This window comes from Hemibagrus wyckioides, linkage group LG13 (assembly GCF_019097595.1).
Source record: "Hemibagrus wyckioides isolate EC202008001 linkage group LG13, SWU_Hwy_1.0, whole genome shotgun sequence".
NCBI classification, from domain to species: Eukaryota; Metazoa; Chordata; class Actinopteri; order Siluriformes; family Bagridae; genus Hemibagrus; species Hemibagrus wyckioides.
Window position 1 is genome coordinate 24958630 of NC_080722.1, and position 26860 is coordinate 24985489.

Sequence of the window (26860 nt, forward strand, 5' to 3'; positions counted from 1 at the left end):
GTCTCTCTCTCTCTGTCTCTCCCTCTCTCTCTCACTCTCTCTGTCTGTCTGCCTGCCTCTCTCTCTCTGTCTGTCTGTCTCCCTCTTTCTCTGCCCCCCTCTCTCTATGTGTCTCGCTGTCTCTGTCCCCCTCTCTCTGTTTCTGTCTGCCTGCCTGTCTGTCTCTGTCTGTCTGTCTCTCTCTCTCTCTCTCTCTCTCACTCTCTGTCTGTTTGTCTCCCTCTTTCTCTGCCCCCCTCTCTCTGTGTCTCACTGTCTCTGTCCCCCTCTCTCTGTTTCTGTCTGCCTGCCTGCCTGTCTGTCTCTGTTTCTGTCTGCCTGCCTGCCTGTCTGTCTCTGTCTGTCTCTGTCTGTCTGTCTGTCTGTCTCTCTCTCTCTCTCTCTCTCTCTCTCTCTCTCACTCTCTCTGTCTGTCTCCCTCTTTCTCTGCCCCCCTCTCTCTATATGTCTCACTGTCTCTGTCCCCCTCTCTCTGTTTCTGTCTGCCTGCCTGTCTGTCTCTCTCTCTCTCTCTGTCTGTCAAACAATTCAACAATACAATTCCTATATTCTAACACACACTAAAAACATAGACAAAACAAATCCAGTGTCCCTGCTCAAGCAGAGCTCCTCATTCCCCACTGCACCGTTCCTGCACATCATCTTATACACACTCTTTAATCTATAAACTCTTCAAAATGAGTTCGAATCAAATGAAAGACCAGTTCCAGTGGTTTGCAAATTTTATACATGACCGAAACACTTGTGTAGGATTTGCTATCCTCACTCCACACATAATGCTGGACAGTGGACTATTGATTGAGGTTGTGTGACAGAAACAGACTTTTAATAGTGTAGAGATTGAGGAATTAGCTTGTATTACCCTTACATTTCTCCTGCCTCTCACTTTTGTAAAAGGTAGCCCATTTTCTTGGGCTCTTCTTTGGGTTAAATACATTCAGCTGTATTACAAATCCATGTCCTTGTCATCTTCCTAATAAACGATATGAGGTCCAAGTCCCATTAGCAGGGCAGTGCTTTCTTTTTTCCCCCCTCATACCTTTTATATATTAATATGTAGCACTCAGTATCATAGAAACCAGAGTAACCACTTCACTGGGTGATGTAAGCTGGTTTATTTCCTCAATATTCCAGTAGCAGATAACATGTAGTAGCATGACTCTGCAGTTTGCTACACAAGGAAGTGTTGAATATAGCATTTGTCATGCTGAGGGATAAGTTTTAAATAATTCAGATGGTAACTATAAAGGATGCTGAGACTTTACATAAATCATTCAACGTTTTTTTAAACAACACTTATTACTATTTTTATCTTCACATATTAAGATAATATCTTTACCAATTAATTTTATCTTCACCAATCAATATAACTTAATTTTTAATCCCTAAGCTATTCCCTTATAGACGTTTCCTGTAAAGCTGGTGCAACGGTCAATCCAGAAAACATTTCTCCCGTCTTAAAGCCGGACACTCCCCATCTATTATCCTGTCCCCATTTGAGGTCGTTTCAGTCGATACAATCTGGCGTGTGTCCAATCTAGACTTTCCCATGACCTGATCCTCAGAAGTGCTTCACTCGCCCAACAGGTAGTCAAAAGAACCACGCTGGCTTTATTTTTCAGAGCTCAGACCGGAACCCGGCACGCTGGCTCACACCTGGAGCATCACGTATCTGACGATCACTTTACAGGACCTTGGCCGTGTAGAACACAGAGAGTTGTGTTATTACGCTAGAATGGAAAATAATATTTTCAGCATTATAGTGTTTGAGAAATTTATCAGATTACAGTCATGTCATGACACCAGATGAAGTTCAGAACACAGGGGCATGTGGAGTGGATCTTTATTAGAGTAGACTGGGAGAACAGCTTGTTTTATATTTTGGAATTTATTAATTACAATTCACCGATCAGGTATAACACTGTGAGCAGTAAGAGGTGAAGTGAATAAGACTGAGTATCTCCTCATCATGGCACCTGTTAGTGGGTGGGATATATTAGGCAGCAAGTGAACATTTTGTCCTCAAAGTTGATGTTAGAAGCAGGAAAAATGGACAAGCGTAAGGATTTGAGCGAGTTTGACCAAAAGGGCCAAATTGTGATGGCTAGACCACTGGATCAGAGCATCTCCAAAACTGCAGCTCTTGTGGCGTGTTTCCACAAGACTGGACCACAGAGCAATGGAAGAAGGTGCCCTGGTCGTTTTCTTTTACATCACATGGATGGCCGGGCGCGTGTGCGTCTCTTACCTGGGGAACACATGGCACCAGGACGCGCTATGGCAGCAAAAAAAGGGACCAACCCAATATTAGGCAGGTGGTCATAATGTTAAACATAATGTTAAATGGTAAACTTAGTTTATTAAGTAATTAACACTCAGTATCAAAGAAACCAGTGTAAGAATGAATCAGACCATTAAACTGGGCTGGTAAACTGGTTTAGCTTGTGTGGCTGGGTGCTTTCCCACTGACAGGTCAGTCCAAAGCGGATTTTGAGAATGTGGAGAAAAAAGACATGAACGTAATGTGTGAAGAATGTGAAAGCTCAAGTCATATGAAGCAGGAAGTGCACAGGGTCTGCACACGTTCAGGAAGTAATGCGTTTTAGCCGACGATGACATCATTCGTTTCCATAAGGGAGCAGAGTTCAATTCAGGATTGTGTTTTTATAATGAAAAAATAACACTGAAAATCTGCTTGTATTAGAGTCCTGACAGCACTGATAGACCTGCTGACCGTTCAGCTGAAATGACCCGAGTTTGGTTTTCATTCTTCACTTTTCTGTTTTCCATCAGAGAAGAAAGCGTGCTCTGGCCTGGGCCTCGTCTACACTCTCCTGGCCTCCGTCTTCTTTTCGGTCGCTTCTCTTCTGGTGAAGAAAATCGACGGTATTCACGCCGTGGAGATCAGCGCCATCCGCTGCTTTTTCCAGATGCTGTTCGTCCTGCCAGCCATGATCTACTACAAGTAAGTTCCAGTGCAGGTCAGTGTGCCTCACTAAGCTGCCTGGGTTTATTCTCTGAACATGAGGGAAGTGAATTCTGACGATACGTTCACACTAGTGGGCAATAAGTGGAAATCTGGTTTGTCAACAATCTTCCTTTCAAGCTTTATTTTTTCTCCCCATAAAACAAGACACCCCCACTTCCACCATTTTGCGTACAGTAAGAAACGTTGGACCACAAACACCTAAAAAATGTTTTAAAAAATCCATCAGGATTGGCCGCTTTGCTGGCGTCCCTTGTTTCATTTCATCTTTATCTAAGGAGCTTTCATATTTTAAGTCATTCCTGAAACATATCATGTGCAACGTCCGCTAATGAGGTCACTAACTCTGCTGTAGTAATGGTTTAAAACACACCGTGATCCAATCAGATTAAAGCAGTGGTGGCTCAAGTGGTTAAGACTCTGGGTTGTTGATGGTTTAAGGTCCAATCCCCATCACCGCCAAGCTCCACTGATGGGCAATTGAGCAAGGACCTTAACCCTCTCTGCTCTAGGGGGTGCTGTATCATAGCTGCCCCTGCGCTCTGACCCCAACCTCCTCAGAAACGAATTCCACTGTGCTGTAAAATTATGTGTGGTGGCTTCTTCTAGTGGACCAGAACTAACTGTGGTGTGTATATATATATATATCATCACTTTGTTTCAGAACTGGTTTCCTGGGTCCTCAAGGCATGCGAGTGTTCCTGTTTCTGCGAGGTTTCCTCGGCTCCAACGCTATGATCCTGCTGTACTACGCAGTGCTCCAGATGCCCCTGGCTGATGCCACCGTCATCACGTTCAGCAACCCTGTCTTCACGTCCCTGCTGGCTTGGATCTTCCTCAAGGAGCGCTGCACCATATGGGATGTCGTATTCACCGTATTTACCCTCACTGGAGTCATCCTGATAGCGAGGCCGCCCTTCCTCTTCGGGGGTGAGCTCTCTGGCATTGAGGGTAACTACGGCAACCACATAAAGGGTGCCGTGGCAGCTTTCTGCAGCGCCATCGCGGTAGCATGCACGATGGTCATCTTGAGGAAGATGGGCAAGAATGTGCATTACTACCTCGCTGTCTGGTATTACGCCCTCCTGGGTTTCATAGAGTGTGTGGTGGTGTTGTTCGTCATAGACGAGTGGGAGATACCGTCGTGCGGATGGGACCGGTGGAACCTGATGGCCATCGGGCTCCTGGGTATCGGCGGCCAGACGTTCCTAACCAAAGCGCTGCAGGTGGAGAAAGCTGGCCCTGTGGCTCTCATGAGGACCACGGACGTGGTGCTGGCCTTCATAATGCAATTCCTCTTCCTTAATCACACGCCCACGTGGTGGAGCGTCGGAGGAGCGCTGTGCGTCATTAGCAGCACCACCGGCGTGGCCATCAGGAAGTGGTACAACAGCACAAGGCAGAACAGCTGAGAACCAAAAGAAACCTACAGAGTTGACATTTCATCATCCTAGTATTTAACTCACTTGCACTAAATGCTAAGTTTGTTAGGTACTCTCAATACCATCTCTGGATAAAGTCCTACTCTGATAGAGTAGATTTTTATTATTATTTTTTATTTTTTTGTAGATGAGATATTATGCACCAGTTTGTTTGGTAGATGTTTATACCAAAGATCCTGGACTTAACCTTCATTTAGAAGCTGACTCTACGTTTTCTACGTTACTGTAGAATCTGCTGCCTGTAATCAATTACTTTTATACATCTTTATCAACTAGCTTTCTATTTACGTAGACTTGGCTATATTTATTTTTTAAATGAAAGAAAAATATCTTATTATCTAATATATTTATTAGAAATGTATCACTATAAGACTGCTGGTCAGAAAATGGTTCTGAAAGTTGTAAGAGATTGCATTTGCACTCAATCACTGAGGCATTATTATTATTATTATTAATAATAATAATAATAATGTTTATTTTAAAGTGGTATGAAACGTCGTGGACAGACCTGCTGTATTTTTTTGAGTATATATATATATATAATATTCTATCATGTATGACTCAAGCACTTCTCTGGAAATGATGAACCTTGACTTAAACTTTGTCCCAGTTTACTCAAGGACATTTTACCGCACAAACATTTACATATTGACTAATGCTCGTATTTATTCATTTATTTAAGCACATTTTTTGCACAAGACCAACAAGATGCAGTTTTATTAAGTGCTAAGATCACACCGTCTTACCCCTGTTTGACAGTTTGCCCCGATTTAGAGCACTGTAACCTTATTTTATGGATTTATTTGGTGTTAGAAGCTTATCAGATTTCTGTAAGGTGGAAGCGCTCAGCACTGACAAAGTCAAAGTTAAGTAAAAGCACTCGCCCTATGGGGAAAAGGAATCCGTGTTGCCTTAAAATACAAAACAAAGAAAAATCAATATCTGTTCAAATCCATCCATGAAATAGTCCATCCATTCATGTTTATTTAACTTTGACTTGTCACTTTAAATAAAGTTTTATGTAGATTTTCATATATAAATACATACCTGTGTGTGTTTTCATTCTCTGCTAATTAATAGCAATACTATTTTCACAAAAACTTAAAAAATTGAAGTTTGGTTTAACAGAAACTGGAGATACGACACCCAGAGCGTGGTGTGAACTTCCTGTACAACTGTCCTAGGCTGAAATGAACAGCAGACAGATTCTGTTTCTACCACAGTGCTGTCTAAATCTCAGATGTAATTAATATGCTCTACATCACACTACAGCTAGACCGTACTCCAGGGAGATTTATATCAGTGCCCTCATTCATATAGGACAGTCAGTGTCATTTTAAACCTAAAGGTATGACGTGTCATTCTGTCAGAAAAGGAACTAGAGACGGCAAACTGCATTGGTATAAGAGGAACAAAACACTCTGGGAAGAGTTTCCAGTCCTTCTGTCCTTTGTTTGTTCGTACCTCTCTACACACCTACCTATCTACCTATATAGGTTCACACCTACCTACACACACACCTACTCACTTACACAACTACCTACACACTCACACCTACACACTTACACACCTACCTACATACTCACACACCAACCTACCTGCCTATATACCTTCACACCTACACACCTACCTACACACACACACACACACACACCTACTCACTTACACACACCTACTCACTTTCACACCTACCTACACACACACACCTACTCACTTACACACCTACCTACATACTCACACACCAACCTACCTGCCTATATACCCACACACCTACTCACTTACACACCTACCTACACACACACACCTACTCACTTACACACCTACCTACACACTCACACCTACACACTTACACACCTACCTACATACTCACACACCAACCTACCTGCCTATATACCTTCACACCTACACACCTACCTACACACACACACACACACACACCTACTCACTTACACACACCTACTCACTTTCACACCTACCTACACACACACACCTACTCACTTACACACCTACCTACATACTCACACACCAACCTACCTGCCTATATACCTTCACACCTACACACCTACCTACACACACACACACACACACACCTACTCACTTACACACACCTACTCACTTTCACACCTACCTACACACACACACCTACTCACTTACACACCTACCTACATACTCACACACCAACCTACCTGCCTATATACCTACACACCTACCTACACACACACACACACACACCTACTCACTTACACACCTACCTACACACACACACCTACTCACTTACACACCTACCTACACACTCACACCTACACACTTACACACCTACCTACATACTCACACACCAACCTACCTGCCTATATACCTTCACACCTACACACCTACCTACACACACACACACACACCTACTCACTTACACACCTACCTACACACACACACCTACTCACTTACACACCTACCTACACACTCACACCTACACACTTACACACCTACCTACATACTCACACACCAACCTACCTGCCTATATACCTTCACACCTACACACCTACCTACACACACACACACACACACACCTACTCACTTACACACACCTACTCACTTACACACCTACCTACACACACACACCTACTCACTTACACACCTACCTACACACTCACACCTACACACTTACACACCTACCTACATACTCACACACCAACCTACCTGCCTATATACCTTCACACCTACACACCTACCTACACACACACACACACACCTACTCACTTACACACACCTACTCACTTACACACCTACCTACATATTCACACACCAACCTACCTGCCTATATACCTTCACACCTACACACCTACCTACACACACACACACACACACACACACACCTACTCACTTACACACCTACCTACACACACACACCTACTCACTTACACACCTACCTACACACTCACACCTACACACTTACACACCTACCTACATACTCACACACCAACCTACCTGCCTATATACCTTCACACCTACACACCTACCTACACACACACACACACACACCTACTCACTTACACACACCTACACACTTACACACCTACCTACATATTCACACACCAACCTACCTGCCTATATACCTTCACACCTACACACCTACCTACACACACACACACACACACACCTACTCACTTACACACACCTACTCACTTACACACCTACCTACATACTCACACACCAACCTACCTGCCTATATACCTTCACACCTACACACCTACCTACACACACACACACACACCTACTCACTTACACACACCTACTCACTTACACACCTACCTACATATTCACACACCAACCTACCTGCCTATATACCTTCACACCTACACACCTACCTACACACACACACACACACACACACCTACTCACTTACACACCTACCTACACACACACCTACTCACTTACACACCTACCTACACACTCACACCTACACACTTACACACCTACCTACATATTCACACACCAACCTACCTGCCTATATACCTTCACACCTACACACCTACCTACACACACACACACACACACACACCTACTCACTTACACACACCTACACACTTACACACCTACCTACATATTCACACACCAACCTACCTGCCTATATACCTTCACACCTACCTACACACACACACACACACACACACACACCTACTCACTTACACACCTACCTACACACACACACCTACTCACATACACACCTACCTACATACTCACACTACAACCTACCTGCCTATATACCTTCACACCTACACACCTACCTACACACACACACACACCTACTCACTTACACACCTACCTACACACACACACCTACTCACTTACACACCTACCTACATATTCACACACCAACCTACCTGCCTATATACCTTCACACCTACACACCTAGCTACACACACACACACACACACCTACTCACTTACACACCTACCTACACACTCACACCTACACACTTACACACCTACCTACATACTCACACACCAACCTACCTGCCTATATACCTTCACACCTACACACCTACCTACACACACACACACACCTACTCACTTACACACACCTACTCACTTTCACACCTACCTACACACACACACCTACTCACTTACACACCTACCTACACACTCACACACCTACTCACTTACACACCTACCTACATATTCACACACCAACCTACCTGCCTATATACCTTCACACTTACACACCTACCTACACACTCACACACCTACACACCTATCTACACACTAACACACCTACCTACACACACACACACCTACTCACTTACACACCTACCTACACACTCACACACCTACACACCTGTCTACACACTCACACACCTACACACTTACACACCTACCTACACACACACACCTACTCACTTACACACCTACCTACACACTCACACACCTACACACCTACACACCTACCTACATATTCACACACCAACCTACCTGCCTATATACCTTCACACCTACACACCTACCTACACTCACACACCTACTCACTTACACACCTACTCACTTACACACCTACCTACACACTCACACACCTACACACCTGTCTACACACTCACACACCTACCTACACACACACACACCTACTCACTCACACACCTACCTACACACTCACACACCTACACACTTACACACCTACCTACATACTCACACACCTACCTACCTACCTATATACCTTCACACCTACCTACACACACTCACCTACTCACTTACACACCTACCTACACACACACACACACACACCTACTCACTTACACACCTACCTACACACACACCTACTCACTTACACACCTACCTACACACACACACCTACTCACTTACACACCTACCTACATATTCACACACCAACCTACCTGCCTATATACCTTCACACCTACACACCTACCTACACTCACACACCTACTCACTTACACACCTACCTACACACTCACACACCTACACACCTGTCTACACACTCACACACCTACTCACTTACACACCTACCTACACACTCACACACCTACACACCTGTCTACACACTCACACACCTACACACTAACACACCTACCTACACACACACACACCTACTCACTTACACACCTATCTACACACTCACACACCTACACACTTACACACCTACCTACATATTCACACACCAACCTACCTGCCTATATACCTTCACACCTACACACCTACCTACACTCACACACCTACTCACTTACACACCTACTCACTTACACACCTACCTACACACTCACACACCTACACACCTGTCTACACACTCACACACCTACCTACACACACACACACCTACTCACTCACACACCTACCTACACACTCACACACCTACACACTTACACACCTACCTACATACTCACACACCTACCTACCTACCTATATACCTTCACACCTACCTACACACACTCACCTACACACTTACACACCTACCTACACACACACACACACACACCTACTCACTTACACACCTACCTACACACACACCTACTCACTTACACACCTACCTACACACACACACCTACTCACTTACACACCTACCTACATATTCACACACCAACCTACCTGCCTATATACCTTCACACCTACACACCTAGCTACACACACACACACACACACCTACTCACTTACACACCTACCTACACACACACACCTACTCACTTACACACCTACCTACACACTCACACCTACACACTTACACACCTACCTACATACTCACACACCAACCTACCTGCCTATATACCTTCACACCTACACACCTACCTACACACACACACACACACACACCTACTCACTTTCACACCTACCTACACACACACACCTACTCACTTACACACCTACCTACACACTCACACACCTACTCACTTACACACCTACCTACATATTCACACACCAACCTACCTGCCTATATACCTTCACACCTACACACCTACCTACACTCACACACCTACTCACTTACACACCTACCTACACACTCACACACCTACACACCTGTCTACACACTCACACACCTACACACTAACACACCTACCTACACACACACACACCTACTCACTTACACACCTATCTACACACTCACACACCTACACACTTACACACCTACCTACATATTCACACACCAACCTACCTGCCTATATACCTTCACACCTACACACCTACCTACACTCACACACCTACTCACTTACACACCTACTCACTTACACACCTACCTACACACTCACACACCTACACACCTGTCTACACACTCACACACCTACCTACACACACACACACCTACTCACTCACACACCTACCTACACACTCACACACCTACACACTTACACACCTACCTACATACTCACACACCTACCTACCTACCTATATACCTTCACACCTACCTACACACACTCACCTACTCACTTACACACCTACCTACACACTCACACACCTACACACCTACCTACACAAACACACCTACTCACTTACACACCTACCTACACACTCACACACCTACACACCTGTCTACACACTCACACACCTACCTACACACACACACACCTACTCACTTACACACCTATCTACACACTCACACACCTACACACTTACACACCTACCTACATACTCACACACCTACCTACCTACCTATATACCTTCACACCTACCTACACACACTCACCTACTCACTTACACACCTACCTACACACTCACACACCTACACACCTACCTACACAAACACACCTACTCACTTACACACCTACCTACACACTCACACACCTACACACCTGTCTACACACTCACACACCTACCTACACACACACACACCTACTCACTTACACACCTACCTACACACTCACACACCTACACACCTACCTACCTACACACTCACACACCTACACACCTGTCTACACACTCACACACCTACACACTAACACACCTACCTACACACACACACACCTACTCACTTACACACCTATCTACACACTCACACACCTACACACTTACACACCTACCTACATATTCACACACCAACCTACCTGCCTATATACCTTCACACCTACACACCTACCTACACTCACACACCTACTCACTTACACACCTACTCACTTACACACCTACCTACACACTCACACACCTACACACCTGTCTACACACTCACACACCTACCTACACACACACACACCTACTCACTCACACACCTACCTACACACTCACACACCTACACACTTACACACCTACCTACATACTCACACACCTACCTACCTACCTATATACCTTCACACCTACCTACACACACTCACCTACTCACTTACACACCTACCTACACACTCACACACCTACACACCTACCTACACAAACACACCTACTCACTTACACACCTACCTACACACTCACACACCTACACACCTGTCTACACACTCACACACCTACCTACACACACACACACCTACTCACTTACACACCTATCTACACACTCACACACCTACACACTTACACACCTACCTACCTACCTATATACCTTCACACCTACCTACACACACTCACCTACTCACTTACACACCTACCTACACACTCACACACCTACACACCTACCTACACACACACACCTACTCACTTACACACCTACCTACACACTCACACACCTACACACCTGTCTACACACTCACACACCTACCTACACACACACACACCTACTCACTTACACACCTACCTACACACTCACACACCTACACACCTACCTACACAAACACACCTACTCACTTACACACCTACCTACACACTCACACACCTACACACCTACCTACACACACACACCTACTCACTTACACACCTACCTACACACTTACACACCTACCTATCTACCTATATACCTACACACTCACACACCTACCTACTGTGGGAGTAATTTTTGAATGGTTTAGAGCATTTAAAGTGTTTTTGAATGTTTTGGAATGTTTAGAGTGTATCTGAATGCATTCTTGTTTGTGTAAAATAATCAGAGGACAGCATGGTTGGGTTGTCAGGTACCACCTTAATTTATTCGTCACCTCTATTTACAGTTTTAACAAAGAATGGTTTAACACTACGAGGTTTGGGTGCGAGATTGTACGGCCTGTGTAGAATCAGTAGCAGTGGGAGTAATGTCCGTCTGGCAGACTTTGTTGACAGTAGATGAGACTTGGACGGAGTTTCAATCTTGGTATCAGCCCAAGGTCCTGAGCAGAAGTGCAGCGTGTTGTAGGAAGCCAGGGGTGGCAGGAGATTATTGAGTTAGGAATAATTGGGAGGAAACTGCAATTAAAACTACAGCAGGTGTAGAAGTGAAAGAAAACATTGTTTGCAATGAATTAAAACTAAGCAATCTAAGACAGAGCAGTGGCCCAGAGGTGTACCCATGCTGAAAATGAACTGGTTGATGAAAACAAAGTCCCACTGACAAGAGCAAATAAGCCTATTATTTTTTTTTTTTTATGGCTGACCTCGGAAGTCTGATTATAATGGTATTCGGAAAAATTAAAAGTAATAGATAATGGTGATAATGGTGTCCAAACAGAACCTGATATTTCAAAAAGAAAATAGGAGTGATTTTCTCAGCAAAGAGATGCCCTCTTTGCTGAGAAAATCACTCCTATTTTCTTTTTCAGGTTTGAAAATTATGAACAGATAAGAGAAAAAGAATAAAAAGACTGTGATGCTTATAAAAAGACTTGTGATGCTTATTTCGTACTTATGTGATGACATACTTATGTGATGTGAGGTTTATATCGTCTGTTTCTTTTTTCTCTTTCACCTAAATTTCTTACTCTGTCAGGTTTCATTTGCTAAATCTTTACTTGCATATCGCAGTTAATTGTTCTTTTGTTTTTCTATCGGGTGAAGCCTTTCCCTCCCCCCCGGTTTTTACACAGCAGTCAGAGGATATATTCACTCAAAGGTACGTGATCATACAGTATGGCTAACTTTCAGCTTGTTCAGTGTGTGAGCTGCAGGATGTTCAGCAATTCTTCCTCCGTCGTTAGTGTTAATTTTACCTGTGATAAGTGTACGCTAGTTAGCTCTCTGACGGAGAAGTTATTAGCTTTAGAGGTGTGCATCCAGACTCTAGAGAGGGTTAGTGATGGTGAGAGCAGTGTAGTGTCTGTAGGAGGAAGTCTGGATGCCTTAGGTGGAGTTAGTAACCCCCCAACTCCGGCATTAGAGCCCTCACAGCGGGGCGAATGGGTGACGACTCGGCGGCATAGTCACAAAGCCAAGGCTAACGCTAAGGCTTGCCCACGGGAGCACCACTCCTCTCCGCTTCACATGACCAACAGGTTTGCTCTCCTCAGTGAAGAACCCGCTGAGAAACCTGAAAGAGCTCTGGTTATAGGAGACTCAATTTTAAGGCATGTGAAATTAGCTAGGCCTTTAGGGACTCCAGCAGCACAGGTTAGGTGTATTCCGGGAGCCAGGGCGCCGGACATTGCAGGTAATCTTAGGGTCCTAGGCAAGCACAGGTTCTCCAAGATAGTTTTCCATGTAGGAGCTAATGATATACACCTTCGTCAGTCTGAGGTTACTAAGAGTAATGTTGTAGAGGTGTGTAAATTAGTGAAGGCGATGTCCAATGCCGTAGTATGCTCTGGCCCCATCCCAATGCGGCGTGGCGATGTAGCTTACAGCAGGTTATGGTCGCTGAACTGCTGGATGTCCAGGTGGTGCTCCGAAAACAATGTGGGCTTCATAGACAATTGGAGCTCTTTTGAGGGCAAGGCTGGCCTGTTAGGACGGGACGGTGTCCATCCCACTCGGGAGGGTGCTGCTCTCATTTCTTGCAGCATAGCACATAGTCTTAGAGCAGATCTAGTTAATCAGTGACAATCCAGGGCCAGGGAGCAGACAAGCAGGTTAATCCCACCGTCTGCTGGCTGCAAAGAGTCGTCACTCAGGGTTCATAACATTGAGACTGTGTCTGTTCCCCGAACCAAACGAAAATGTTTTAACAATCAGAAAATTTGTTTTAGTAACCTGATTAACATAAAACTAGATGATAGTGAATGCACAGCCAGCACCTTTGATCTGAAGCTAGGACTGTTAAATATAAGATCTCTGTCAGCTAAAACATTAAAATTATAATTAATGAACTGATTACTGATCAGGAGTTCAGCGTTCTTTGTTTAACAGAAATATGGATTAAACAAAACGAGTACGTAGCATTAAATGAAGCTTGTCCGCCTGGCTATAGCTATATACATCAACCACGTCTAACAGGCAGGGGAGGAGGTGTCGCAGTTATTCATGATAATAAGCTAAGCGCCACACAAAAACCCAGACATCAGTTCAACACATTTGAAGTTCTTTATACTAACCTAACGTATGCAGCCACAAATAATAAGTTCACAGAGTCAATTCCACTAATTGTTATTTACAGACCCCCAGGGCCATACTCTGAATTCCTCAGTGAATTTGGAGATTTTACTTCAAACCTTGTTGTTTCTTTAGACAAAGCATTAATAGTAGGAGACTTCAACATTCATTTTGATAAGCCAGAAGACCCTCTGAGAACAGCAGGTGTGTCCATCTTAGATTCATTAGGTGTTAATCAAAATGTAATAGGACCCACTCATAATGGAGGTCACACTCTGGATCTCATTTTTACATTCAGATTAAATATAGAAAACATAGTCACTCTTCCACAGTCGGAAGCTATCTCAGATCATTATCTAGTTTCATTTAGAATGTGTCTTAGTCATGAGATGCGCAACTTGCTGCATTACCGTATGAAGCGTATATTTACGTCTGCTACTGCAGAGAGATTTACCGATAGTCTCCCAGAATTATCACACATGATTGGTTTACCGTCTGACCCTACACAACTTGACCAGGCGACTGATTACTTGGAGTCATTATTTCGGAACACCCTAGACACTGTAGCTCCACTTAAAAGGAAAAAAATTAAAGAGAAGAAACTAGCACCCTGGTACAACGACCACACACGAGCTTTAAAACAATCAGCTAGGAAACTAGAGCGTAAATGGCATCAAACTAGATTAGCAGTATTCCAGATTGCGTGGAAGGAAAGCCTTCTGAGATATAAAAATTCTCTTAGTGCTGCTAGATCAGCGTATCTCTCTGCCCTAATCGAAGATAACAAAAACAATCCAAAATTTTTATTTAGCACTGTAGCAAAACTAACTAGGAGTAAAACCACTGTAGAAAAGCGCACACCATCTACATTTAGCAGCAATGACTTCATGATTTTTTTCAATGAAAAAATTGACAATATCAGGCAAAAAATTCAGATTATTAAATTTAAACCATATTATTTGATAGATAATCCTTTAGATAATATAGCTATTTCTGATCAGAGCTTAGAGTGCTTCACTCCACTTCAAGAGCCTGATCTAATTTCACTAATTTCTTCTTCAAAATCTTCTACCTGCATCCTAGAGCCTTTACCCACATCTTTCCTTAAACAGATATTACCAGTAGCTACTGAACCCCTTCTAAAAATTATTAATTCTTCTCTAAGCACTGGCTATGTGCCTAAATCTATTAAGCTAGCAGTTATCAAACCCTTGATTAAAAAAACAGACCTCGACCCCTGTCAGCTGTCTAACTATGTAGCACAGCAGTTATGTTCATACCTGCATAGAAATAACATTTATGAAATGTATCAGTCAGGATTTAGGCCTCATCATAGCACAGAGACAGCACTGGTTAAAGTGGTAAATGACCTGTTACTGGCTTCTGATCAGGGTTGTGTCTCCCTACTGGTGTTACTTGATCTTAGTGCAGCTTTGACACCACTGACCACACTGTTCTACATGATAGACTAGAACATCTTGTTGGTGTTAAAGGAACAGCCCTCTCCTGGCTCAGGTCTTATTTAACTGACCGTTATCAGTTTGTAGATCTAGACGGTGACTTCTCCATGCATACCAAGGTTATGTTCAGTGTTCCACAAGGTTCTGTCTTAGGCCCACTGCTTTTCTCCCTATATATGTTACCCCTTGGTGCAATTATTCGTAAACATGGTATTAGCTTCCACTGTTATGCAGATGACACACAGCTATATGTTTCAGCTAAATCAGATGAGAGACACCAGCTTATTAAGATAGAAGAATGTGTAAAGGACATTAGACACTGGATGGCCACTAACTTCCTCCTGCTTAATTCAGACAAGACAGAGGTGCTTGTACTAGGACCACAGGCAGTTAGAAGTGAGCTTTCTGATTACAGAGTAATGGTGGATGGTCTTTTGGTTTCATCTTGTCTAGCAGTAAAAGATCATGGTGTGATTATTGATTCTGGTCTTTCATTCGAAGCTCATGTAGATAATATCACTCGGGTAGCCTTCTTCCATCTTAGGAATATTGCTAAGATAAGAAATATGTTGTTGCTTCATGATGCAGAAAAATTAGTTCATGCTTTTGTTACCTCTAGGTTGGATTATTGTAATGTCTTACTGTCTGGATGTTCCAGTAGGAGCAGGAACAAGCTCCAGTTAGTCCAGAATGCAGCAGCTAGAGTCCTAACCAGAACCAGAAGATATGAGAACATCACTCCTATTTTAGCCACACTACATTGGCTCCCAGTCAAATTTCGCATTGATTATAAAATACTGTTAATAACCTATAAAGCACTAAATGGTCTAGCGCCACAGTACCTGAGCGATCTTTTAGTCTTTTATGATCCGCCACGCCTACTCCGATCAAAGGGTGCTGGTTACTTGGTAGTACCTCAAGTAGCAAAGGCTACAGCAGGGGGCAGAGCTTTCTCTTTCAAAGCCCCAAAGTTATGGAACAGCCTTCCAATTAGTGTTCGGGATTCAGACACAGTCTCAATGTTTAAGTCTAGGCTGAAGACACATTTGTTTAGTCAAGCTTTTAATGTATAGTTTTCTTAGGTAAAGGAGCAGATCTGGAAGGTTCATGGTCATAGAGTGTTTGGTGTACTGGGTGTACTGTGTTTGGATGCTGTCATCTTACCACCCTCGCAAGTCGCTCAGGTTTGCTGACTGAAGTGGTTGGATGCTTTATGTCCCGGGAAGCCTTCATGTCTGTGACCTTCTGGCTCTCCCTTTTAGTTATGATGTCATAGCTAGTCTTGGCGGAGTCCCTGCTTGCACTTTAAACGTAATTCTACACTGTCTTTAAGCATCACATGATCAGAAACTTAATGTCTTTCTCTTTCTTTCTCTACCTTCTCTGTCAAGCTATACACCCCACTCCTGAGCTCCCAGTGTTTGCCAGTTTCCAGTGCGACCACTGCCCTACCCTTGGTCGGAGTCTCGCCGCTTGATGGTGCCCACTGATGCTGTGGATGGATCTGTGTGGACCAAGAGACAGCCATGGACAGAGCCACTTGGGGACTTTCACACTATCACAGATCTGCCATTTCATCTGTCAGCCCGTGACAGCAAAGAACTAGTGTTTATAATGACCTTAGAAACTACAATGACCTAATAGTTCCTCATGGGTCATTGATTGCTGTTGTAGAAAGGACATTAATCAGCTACAGTTACATTATTTTCTGTTTAGTGTCACCCAAATGAGGATGGGTTCCCTTCTGAGCCTGGTTCCTCTCAAGGTTTCTTCCTTTCCATCCCAGGGAGTTTTTCCTTGCCACCGTTGCCACAGGCTTGCTCATTAGGGATAAAATAGTCTAATTATAGAATTTAATAATTTATTCTTATTTCTAGTTAATTAGTTATTTTTTATTTTTTATTATTATTTTTCATTTTCCCCTCCCCTTTCTCTGTTTTCTTCTTTTGTAAAGCTGCTTTGAGACAATGTTCATTGTAAATGGCGCTATACAAAATAAATTGAATTGAATTGAATTGAATTTCGGAGGTTGTTGAGATGTTCATTCATGAGCAGCTCAATTCTTGTAACCAGCGCGGATTGCAAAAAACCCTTGTATCTGCATTCATCCAGTCTGGGCAGTTTGGCTCTTTTCAGTTAGAGTCTTGCTTGACTGAGCTGTCAGGTCAATGTGGAGTTGGAGTCAGATAATAGCAAAGTATTAATTGAGTAGTATTAAATACAGCGTTATAGTATCGAATAAAAATATTTTCCACACTACCTACCTATACCCTACACACTCACACACCTACCTATATACCTATACACCTACACACTCACACACCTACCTATATACCTATACCCATACACACTCACACACCTACCTATATACCTATACACCTACACACTCACACACCTACCTATATACCTATACACCTACACACTCACACACCTACCTATATACCTATACCCATACACACTCACACACCTACCTATATACCTATACACCTACAAACTCACACACCTACCTATATACCTATACACCTACACACTCACACACCTACCTATATACCTATACACCTACACACTCACACACCTACCCACCTACCTATACACCTACACACTCACACACCTACCTACCTACCTATATACCTACACACTCACACACCTACCTATATACCTATACACCTACACACTCACACACCTACCTACCTACCTATACACCTACACACTCACACACCTACCTACCTACCTATATACCTACACACTCACACACCTACCTACCTACCTATATACCTACACACCTACCTATATACCTACACACCTACACACTCACACACCTACCTATATACCTATACACCTACACACTCACATACCTACCTATATACCTACACACCTACCTATATACCTATACACCTACACACTCACACACCTACCTATATACCTATACACCTACACACTCACACACTTACCTACCTACCTATATACCTACACACCTACACACCTACCTATATACCTATACACCTACACACTCACACACCTACCTATATACCTATACACCTACACACTCACACACTTACCTACCTACCTATATACCTACACACCTACACACTCACACACCTACCTATATACCTACACACCTACACACTCACACACCTACCTATATACCTATACACCTACACACTCACATACCTACCTATATACCTATACACCTACACACTCACACACCTACCTACCTACCTATATACCTACACACCTACCTATATACCTATACACCTACACACTCACACACCTACCTATATACCTACACACTCACATACCTACCTATATACCTATACACCTACACACTCACACACCTACCTACCTACCTATATACCTATACACCTACACACTCACACACCTACCTACCTACCTACCTATATACCTACACACTCACACACCTACCTACCTACCTATATACCTATATACCTACACACTCACACACCTACCTACCTACCTATATACCTATATACCTACACACTCACACACCTACCTACCTACCTATATACCTATATACCTACACACTCACACACCTACCTACCTACCTATATACCTATATACCTACACACTCACACACCTACCTACCTACCTATATACCTATATACCTACACACTCACACACCTACCTACCTACCTATATAACTATATACCTACACACTCAAACACCTACCTACCTACCTACCTATATACCTACACACCTACACACTCACACACCTACCTACCTACATACCTATATACCTACACACCTACACACTCACACACCTACCTACCTACCTATATACCTATATACCTACACACTCACATACCTACCTATATACCTATACACCTACACACTCACACACCTACCTATACACCTACACACTCACATACCTACCTATATACCTACACACCTACCTATATACCTATACACCTACACACTCACACACCTACCTATATACCTATACACCTACACACTCACACACCTACCTACCTACCTACCTATATACCTATATACCTACACACTCACACACCTACCTACCTACCTATATACCTACACACATACACACTCACACACCTACCTATATACCTATACACCTACACACTCACATACCTACCTATATACCTATACACCTACACACTCACACACCTACCTATATACCTACACACCTACACACTCACACACCTACCTACCTCCCTATATACCTATACACCTACACACTCACACACCTACCTACCTATATAACTATATACCTACACACCTACCTATATACCTATATACCTACACACTCACACACCTACCTACCTCCCTATATACCTATACACCTACACACTCACACACCTACCTACCTACCTATATACCTATATACCTACACACTCACACACCTACCTACCTACATACCTATATACCTACACACCTACACACTCACACACCTACCTACCTACCTATATACCTATATACCTACACACTCACACACCTACCTACCTATATACCTACACACCTACACACTCACACACCTACCTACCTATATACCTATATACCTAAACATTCACACACCTACCTACCTACCTACCTATATACCTACACACCTACACACTCACACACCTACCTACCTACCTATATACCTATATACCTACACATTCACACACCTACCTACCTACCTACCTACCTATATACCTACACACTCACACACCTACCTACTTATATACCTACACACCTACACACTCACACACCTACCTACCTCCCTATATACCTATACACCTACACACTCACACACCTACCTCCCTATATATCTATACACCTACACACTCACACACCTACCTACCTACTTATATACCTACACACCTACACACTCACACACCTACCTACCTACCTATATACCTATATACCTACACACTCACACACCTACCTACCTATATACCTACACACCTACACACTCACACACCTACCTATATACCTACACACCTACACACTCACACACCTACCTATATACCTACACACCTACACACTCACACACCTACCTATATACCTATACACCTACACACTCACATACCTACCTATATACCTATACACCTACACACTCACACACTTACCTACCTACCTATATACCTACACACCTACACACTCACACACCTACCTACCTACCTACCTATATACCTATATACCTACACACTCACACACCTACCTACCTACCTATATACCTATACACCTACACACTCACACACCTACCTACCTACCTACCTATATACCTATATACCTACACACTCACACACCTACCTACCTACCTATATACCTATATACCTACACACTCACACACCTACCTACCTCCCTATATACCTATATACCTACACACTCACACACCTACCTACCTATATACCTATATACCTACAGACTCACAAACCTACCTACCTATATACCTATACACCTACACACTCACACACCTACCTACCTCCCTATATACCTATACACCTACACACTCACACACCTACCTACCTCCCTATATACCTATACACCTACACACTCACACACCTACCTACCTATATACCTATATACCTACAGACCTACCTATGTACCTATATACCTACACACCTACCTATATACCTACACACTCACACACCTACCTACCTATATACCTATATACCTACACACTCACACACCTACCTACCTCCCTATATACCTATATACCTACACACTCACACACCTACCTACCTACTTATATACCTACACACCTACACACTCACACACCTACCTACCTCCCTATATACCTATACACCTACACACTCACACACCTACCTACCTCCCTATATACCTATACACCTACACACTCACACACCTACCTACCTATATAACTATATACCTACACACCTACCTATGTACCTATATACCTACACACCTACACACCTACCTATATACCTATATACCTACACACTCACACACCTACCTACCTACCTATATACCTATATACCTACACACTCACACACCTACCTATGTACCTATATACCTACACACTCACACACCTACCTACCTACCTATATACCTATATACCTACACACTCACACACCTACCTACCTACCTATATACCTATATACCTACACACTCACACACCTACCTACCTACCTATATACCTACACACTCACACACCTACCTACCTACCTACCTATATACCTATATACCTACACACTCACACACCTACCTACCTACCTATATACCTATATACCTACACACTCACACACCTACCTACCTACCTATATACCTATATACCTACACACTCACACACCTACCTACCTACCTACCTACCTATATACCTATATACCTACACACTCACACACCTACCTACCTACCTACCTATATACCTATATACCTACACACTCACACACCTACCTACCTACCTATATACCTATATACCTACACACTCACACACCTACCTATATACCTATATACCTACACACTCACACACCTACCTACCTACCTATATACCTATATACCTACACACTCACACACCTACCTACCTACCTATATACCTATATACCTACACACTCACACACCTACCTACCTACCTACCTATATACCTACACACTCACACACCTACCTACCTACCTACCTATATACCTATATACCTACACACTCACACACCTACCTACCTACCTACCTACCTATATACCTATATACCTACACACTCACACACCTACCTACCTACTTATATACCTATATACCTACACACTCACACACCTACCTACCTACCTATATACCTATATACCTACACACTCACACACCTACCTACCTATATACCTATATACCTACACACTCACACACCTACCTACCTACCTACCTATATACCTATATACCTACACACTCACACACCTACCTACCTACCTATATACCTACACACTCACACACCTACCTACCTACCTATATACCTACACACTCACACACCTACCTACCTACCTATATACCTATACACCTACACACTCACACACCTACCTACCTACCTATATACCTATATACCTACACACTCACACACCTACCTACCTACCTATATACCTATATACCTACACACTCACACACCTACCTACCTATATACCTATATACCTACACACTCACACACCTACCTACCTATATACCTATATACCTACACACTCACACACCTACCTACCTACCTATATACCTATATACCTACACACTCACACACCTACCTACCTACTTATATACCTATATACCTACACACTCACACACCTACCTACCTACCTATATACCTATATACCTACACACTCACACACCTACCTACCTACCTATATACCTATATACCTACACACTCACACACCTACCTACCTACCTATATACCTATATACCTACACACTCACACACCTACCTACCTACCTATATACCTATATACCTACACACTCACACACCTACCTACCTATATACCTATATACCTACACACTCACACACCTACCTACCTCCCTATATACCTATACACCTACACACTCACACACCTACCTACCTCCCTATATACCTATATACCTACACACTCACACACCTACCTACCTACCTATATACCTATATACCTACACACTCACACACCTACCTACCTACCTATATACCTATATACCTACACACTCACACACCTACCTACCTACCTATATACCTATATACCTACACACTCTCACACCTTCCTACCTACCTATATACCTAAATACCCTCAAACTCACACACCTACCTACCTACCTATATACCTATATACCTACACACTCACACACCTACCTACCTACCTATATACCTATATACCTACACACTCACACACCTACCTACCTACCTATATACCTATATACCTACACACTCACACACCTACCTACCTACCTACCTACCTATATACCTATATACCTACACACTCACACACCTACCTACCTACCTACCTATATACCTATATACCTACACACTCACACACCTACCTACCTATATACCTATATACCTACACACTCACACACCTACCTACCTACCTATATACCTATATACCTACACACTCACACACCTACCTACCTACCTATATACCTACACACTCACACACCTACCTACCTACCTATATACCTATATACCTACACACTCACACACCTACCTACCTACCTATATACCTATATACCTACACACTCACACACCTACCTACCTACCTATATACCTATATACCTACACACTCACACACCTACCTACCTACCTATATACCTATATACCTACACACTCACACACCTACCTACCTCCCTATATACCTATATACCTACACACTCACACACCTACCTCCCTATATATCTATACACCTACACACTCACACACCTACCTACCTACTTATATACCTACACACCTACACACTCACACACCTACCTACCTACCTATATACCTATATACCTACACACTCACACACCTACCTACCTACCTATATACCTACACACCTACCTATGTACCTATATACCTACACACTCACACACCTACCTACCTACCTATATACCTATACACCTACACACTCACACACCTACCTACCTCCCTATATACCTATATACCTACACACTCACACACCTACCTACCTCCCTATATACCTATATACCTACACACTCACACACCTACCTACCTACTTATATACCTACACACCTACACACTCACACACCTACCTACCTACCTATATACCTATATACCTACACACTCACACACCTACCTACCTCCCTATATACCTATATACCTACACACTCACACACCTACCTACCTCCCTATATACCTATATACCTACACACTCACACACCTACCTACCTCCCTATATACCTATACACCTACACACTCACACACCTACCTACCTCCCTATATACCTATACACCTACACACTCACACACCTACCTCCCTATATATCTATACACCTACACACTCACACACCTACCTACCTACTTATATACCTACACACCTACACACTCACACACCTACCTATCTCCCTATATACCTATACACCTACCTATATACCTATATACCTACACACCTACACACCTACCTATGTACCTATATACCTACACACTCACACACCTACCTACCTACCTATATACCTATATACCTACACACTCACACACCTACCTACCTACCTATATACCTATATACCTACACACTCACACACCTACCTACCTACCTATATACCTATATACCTACACACTCACACACCTACCTCCCTACCTATATACCTATATACCTACACACTCACACACCTACCTACCTACCTATATACCTATATACCTACACACTCACACACCTACCTACCTACCTATATACCTATATACCTACACACTCACACACCTACCTACCTACCTATATACCTATATACCTACACACTCACACACCTACCTACCTACCTATATACCTATATACCTACACACTCACACACCTACCTACCTACCTATATACCTATATACCTACACACTCACACACCTACCTACCTACCTATATACCTATATACCTACACACTCACACACCTACCTACCTACCTACCTATATACCTACACACCTACACACTCACACACCTACCTACCTACATACCTATATACCTATATACCTACACACTCACACACCTACCTACCTATATACCTATATACCTACACACTCACACACCTAACTACCTACCTATATACCTACACACTCACACACCTACCTACCTATATACCTATATACCTACACACTCACACACCTACCTACCTACCTATATACCTATACACCTACACACTCACACACCTACCTCCCTATATATCTATACACCTACACACCCACACACCTACCTACCTACTTATATACCTACACACCTACACACTCACACACCTACCTACCTACCTATATACCTACACACCTACCTATGTACCTATATACCTACACACTCACACACCTACCTACCTACCTACCTACCTACCTATATACCTACACACCTACACACTCACACACCTACCTACCTCCCTATATACCTATACACCTACACACTCACACACCTACCTACCTCCCTATATATCTATACACCTACACACTCACACACCTACCTACCTACTTATATACCTACACACTCACACACCTACCTACCTACCTACACACCTACACACTCACACATTTACCTACCTACCTATATACCTACACACCTACACACTCACACATCTACCTACCTACCTATATACCTACACACCTACACTCTCACACAACTACCTACCTATATACCTACACACCTACCTACCTACCTATATACCTATACACCTACACACTTACACACCTACACACTTACACACACCTACCTACCTATATACACACGTACCTACACACCTACCTACACACTTACACACCTACCTACCTACCTACCTACATGCCTACCTACACACCTACCCACTTACACACCTACCTACCTACCTATATACACACTTACACACGTACCTACCTACCTACCTACATGCCTACCTACACACCTACCCACTTACACACCTACCTACCTACGTACATACCTACCTACCTACAGACTTATACACCTACACACTTACACACATACACACTTACGCACTTACACACCTTCCTACCTACACACCTACCTACATACACACCTCTCCTTTGGGTCATGGTGTTATACGAAAATCATCA

The 26860-nt window shown here is 43.1% G+C and overlaps 1 protein-coding gene across 1 annotated transcript in view; it reads left to right on the forward strand.

The window, feature by feature from the left end:
* slc35g1 (solute carrier family 35 member G1) overlaps window positions 1-5468 on the forward strand; it is an 8985-nt gene extending 3517 nt beyond the window's left edge. Inside the window, exons 2-3 of the mRNA XM_058405929.1 lie at window positions 2794-2965; window positions 3651-5468. Coding sequence (XP_058261912.1) covers window positions 2794-2965; window positions 3651-4398 — 920 coding nt within the window. The 3' untranslated portion in view covers window positions 4399-5468. The remainder of the gene's footprint in view (window positions 1-2793; window positions 2966-3650) is intronic.
* The last annotated feature ends 21392 nt before the right edge of the window (window positions 5469-26860 follow it).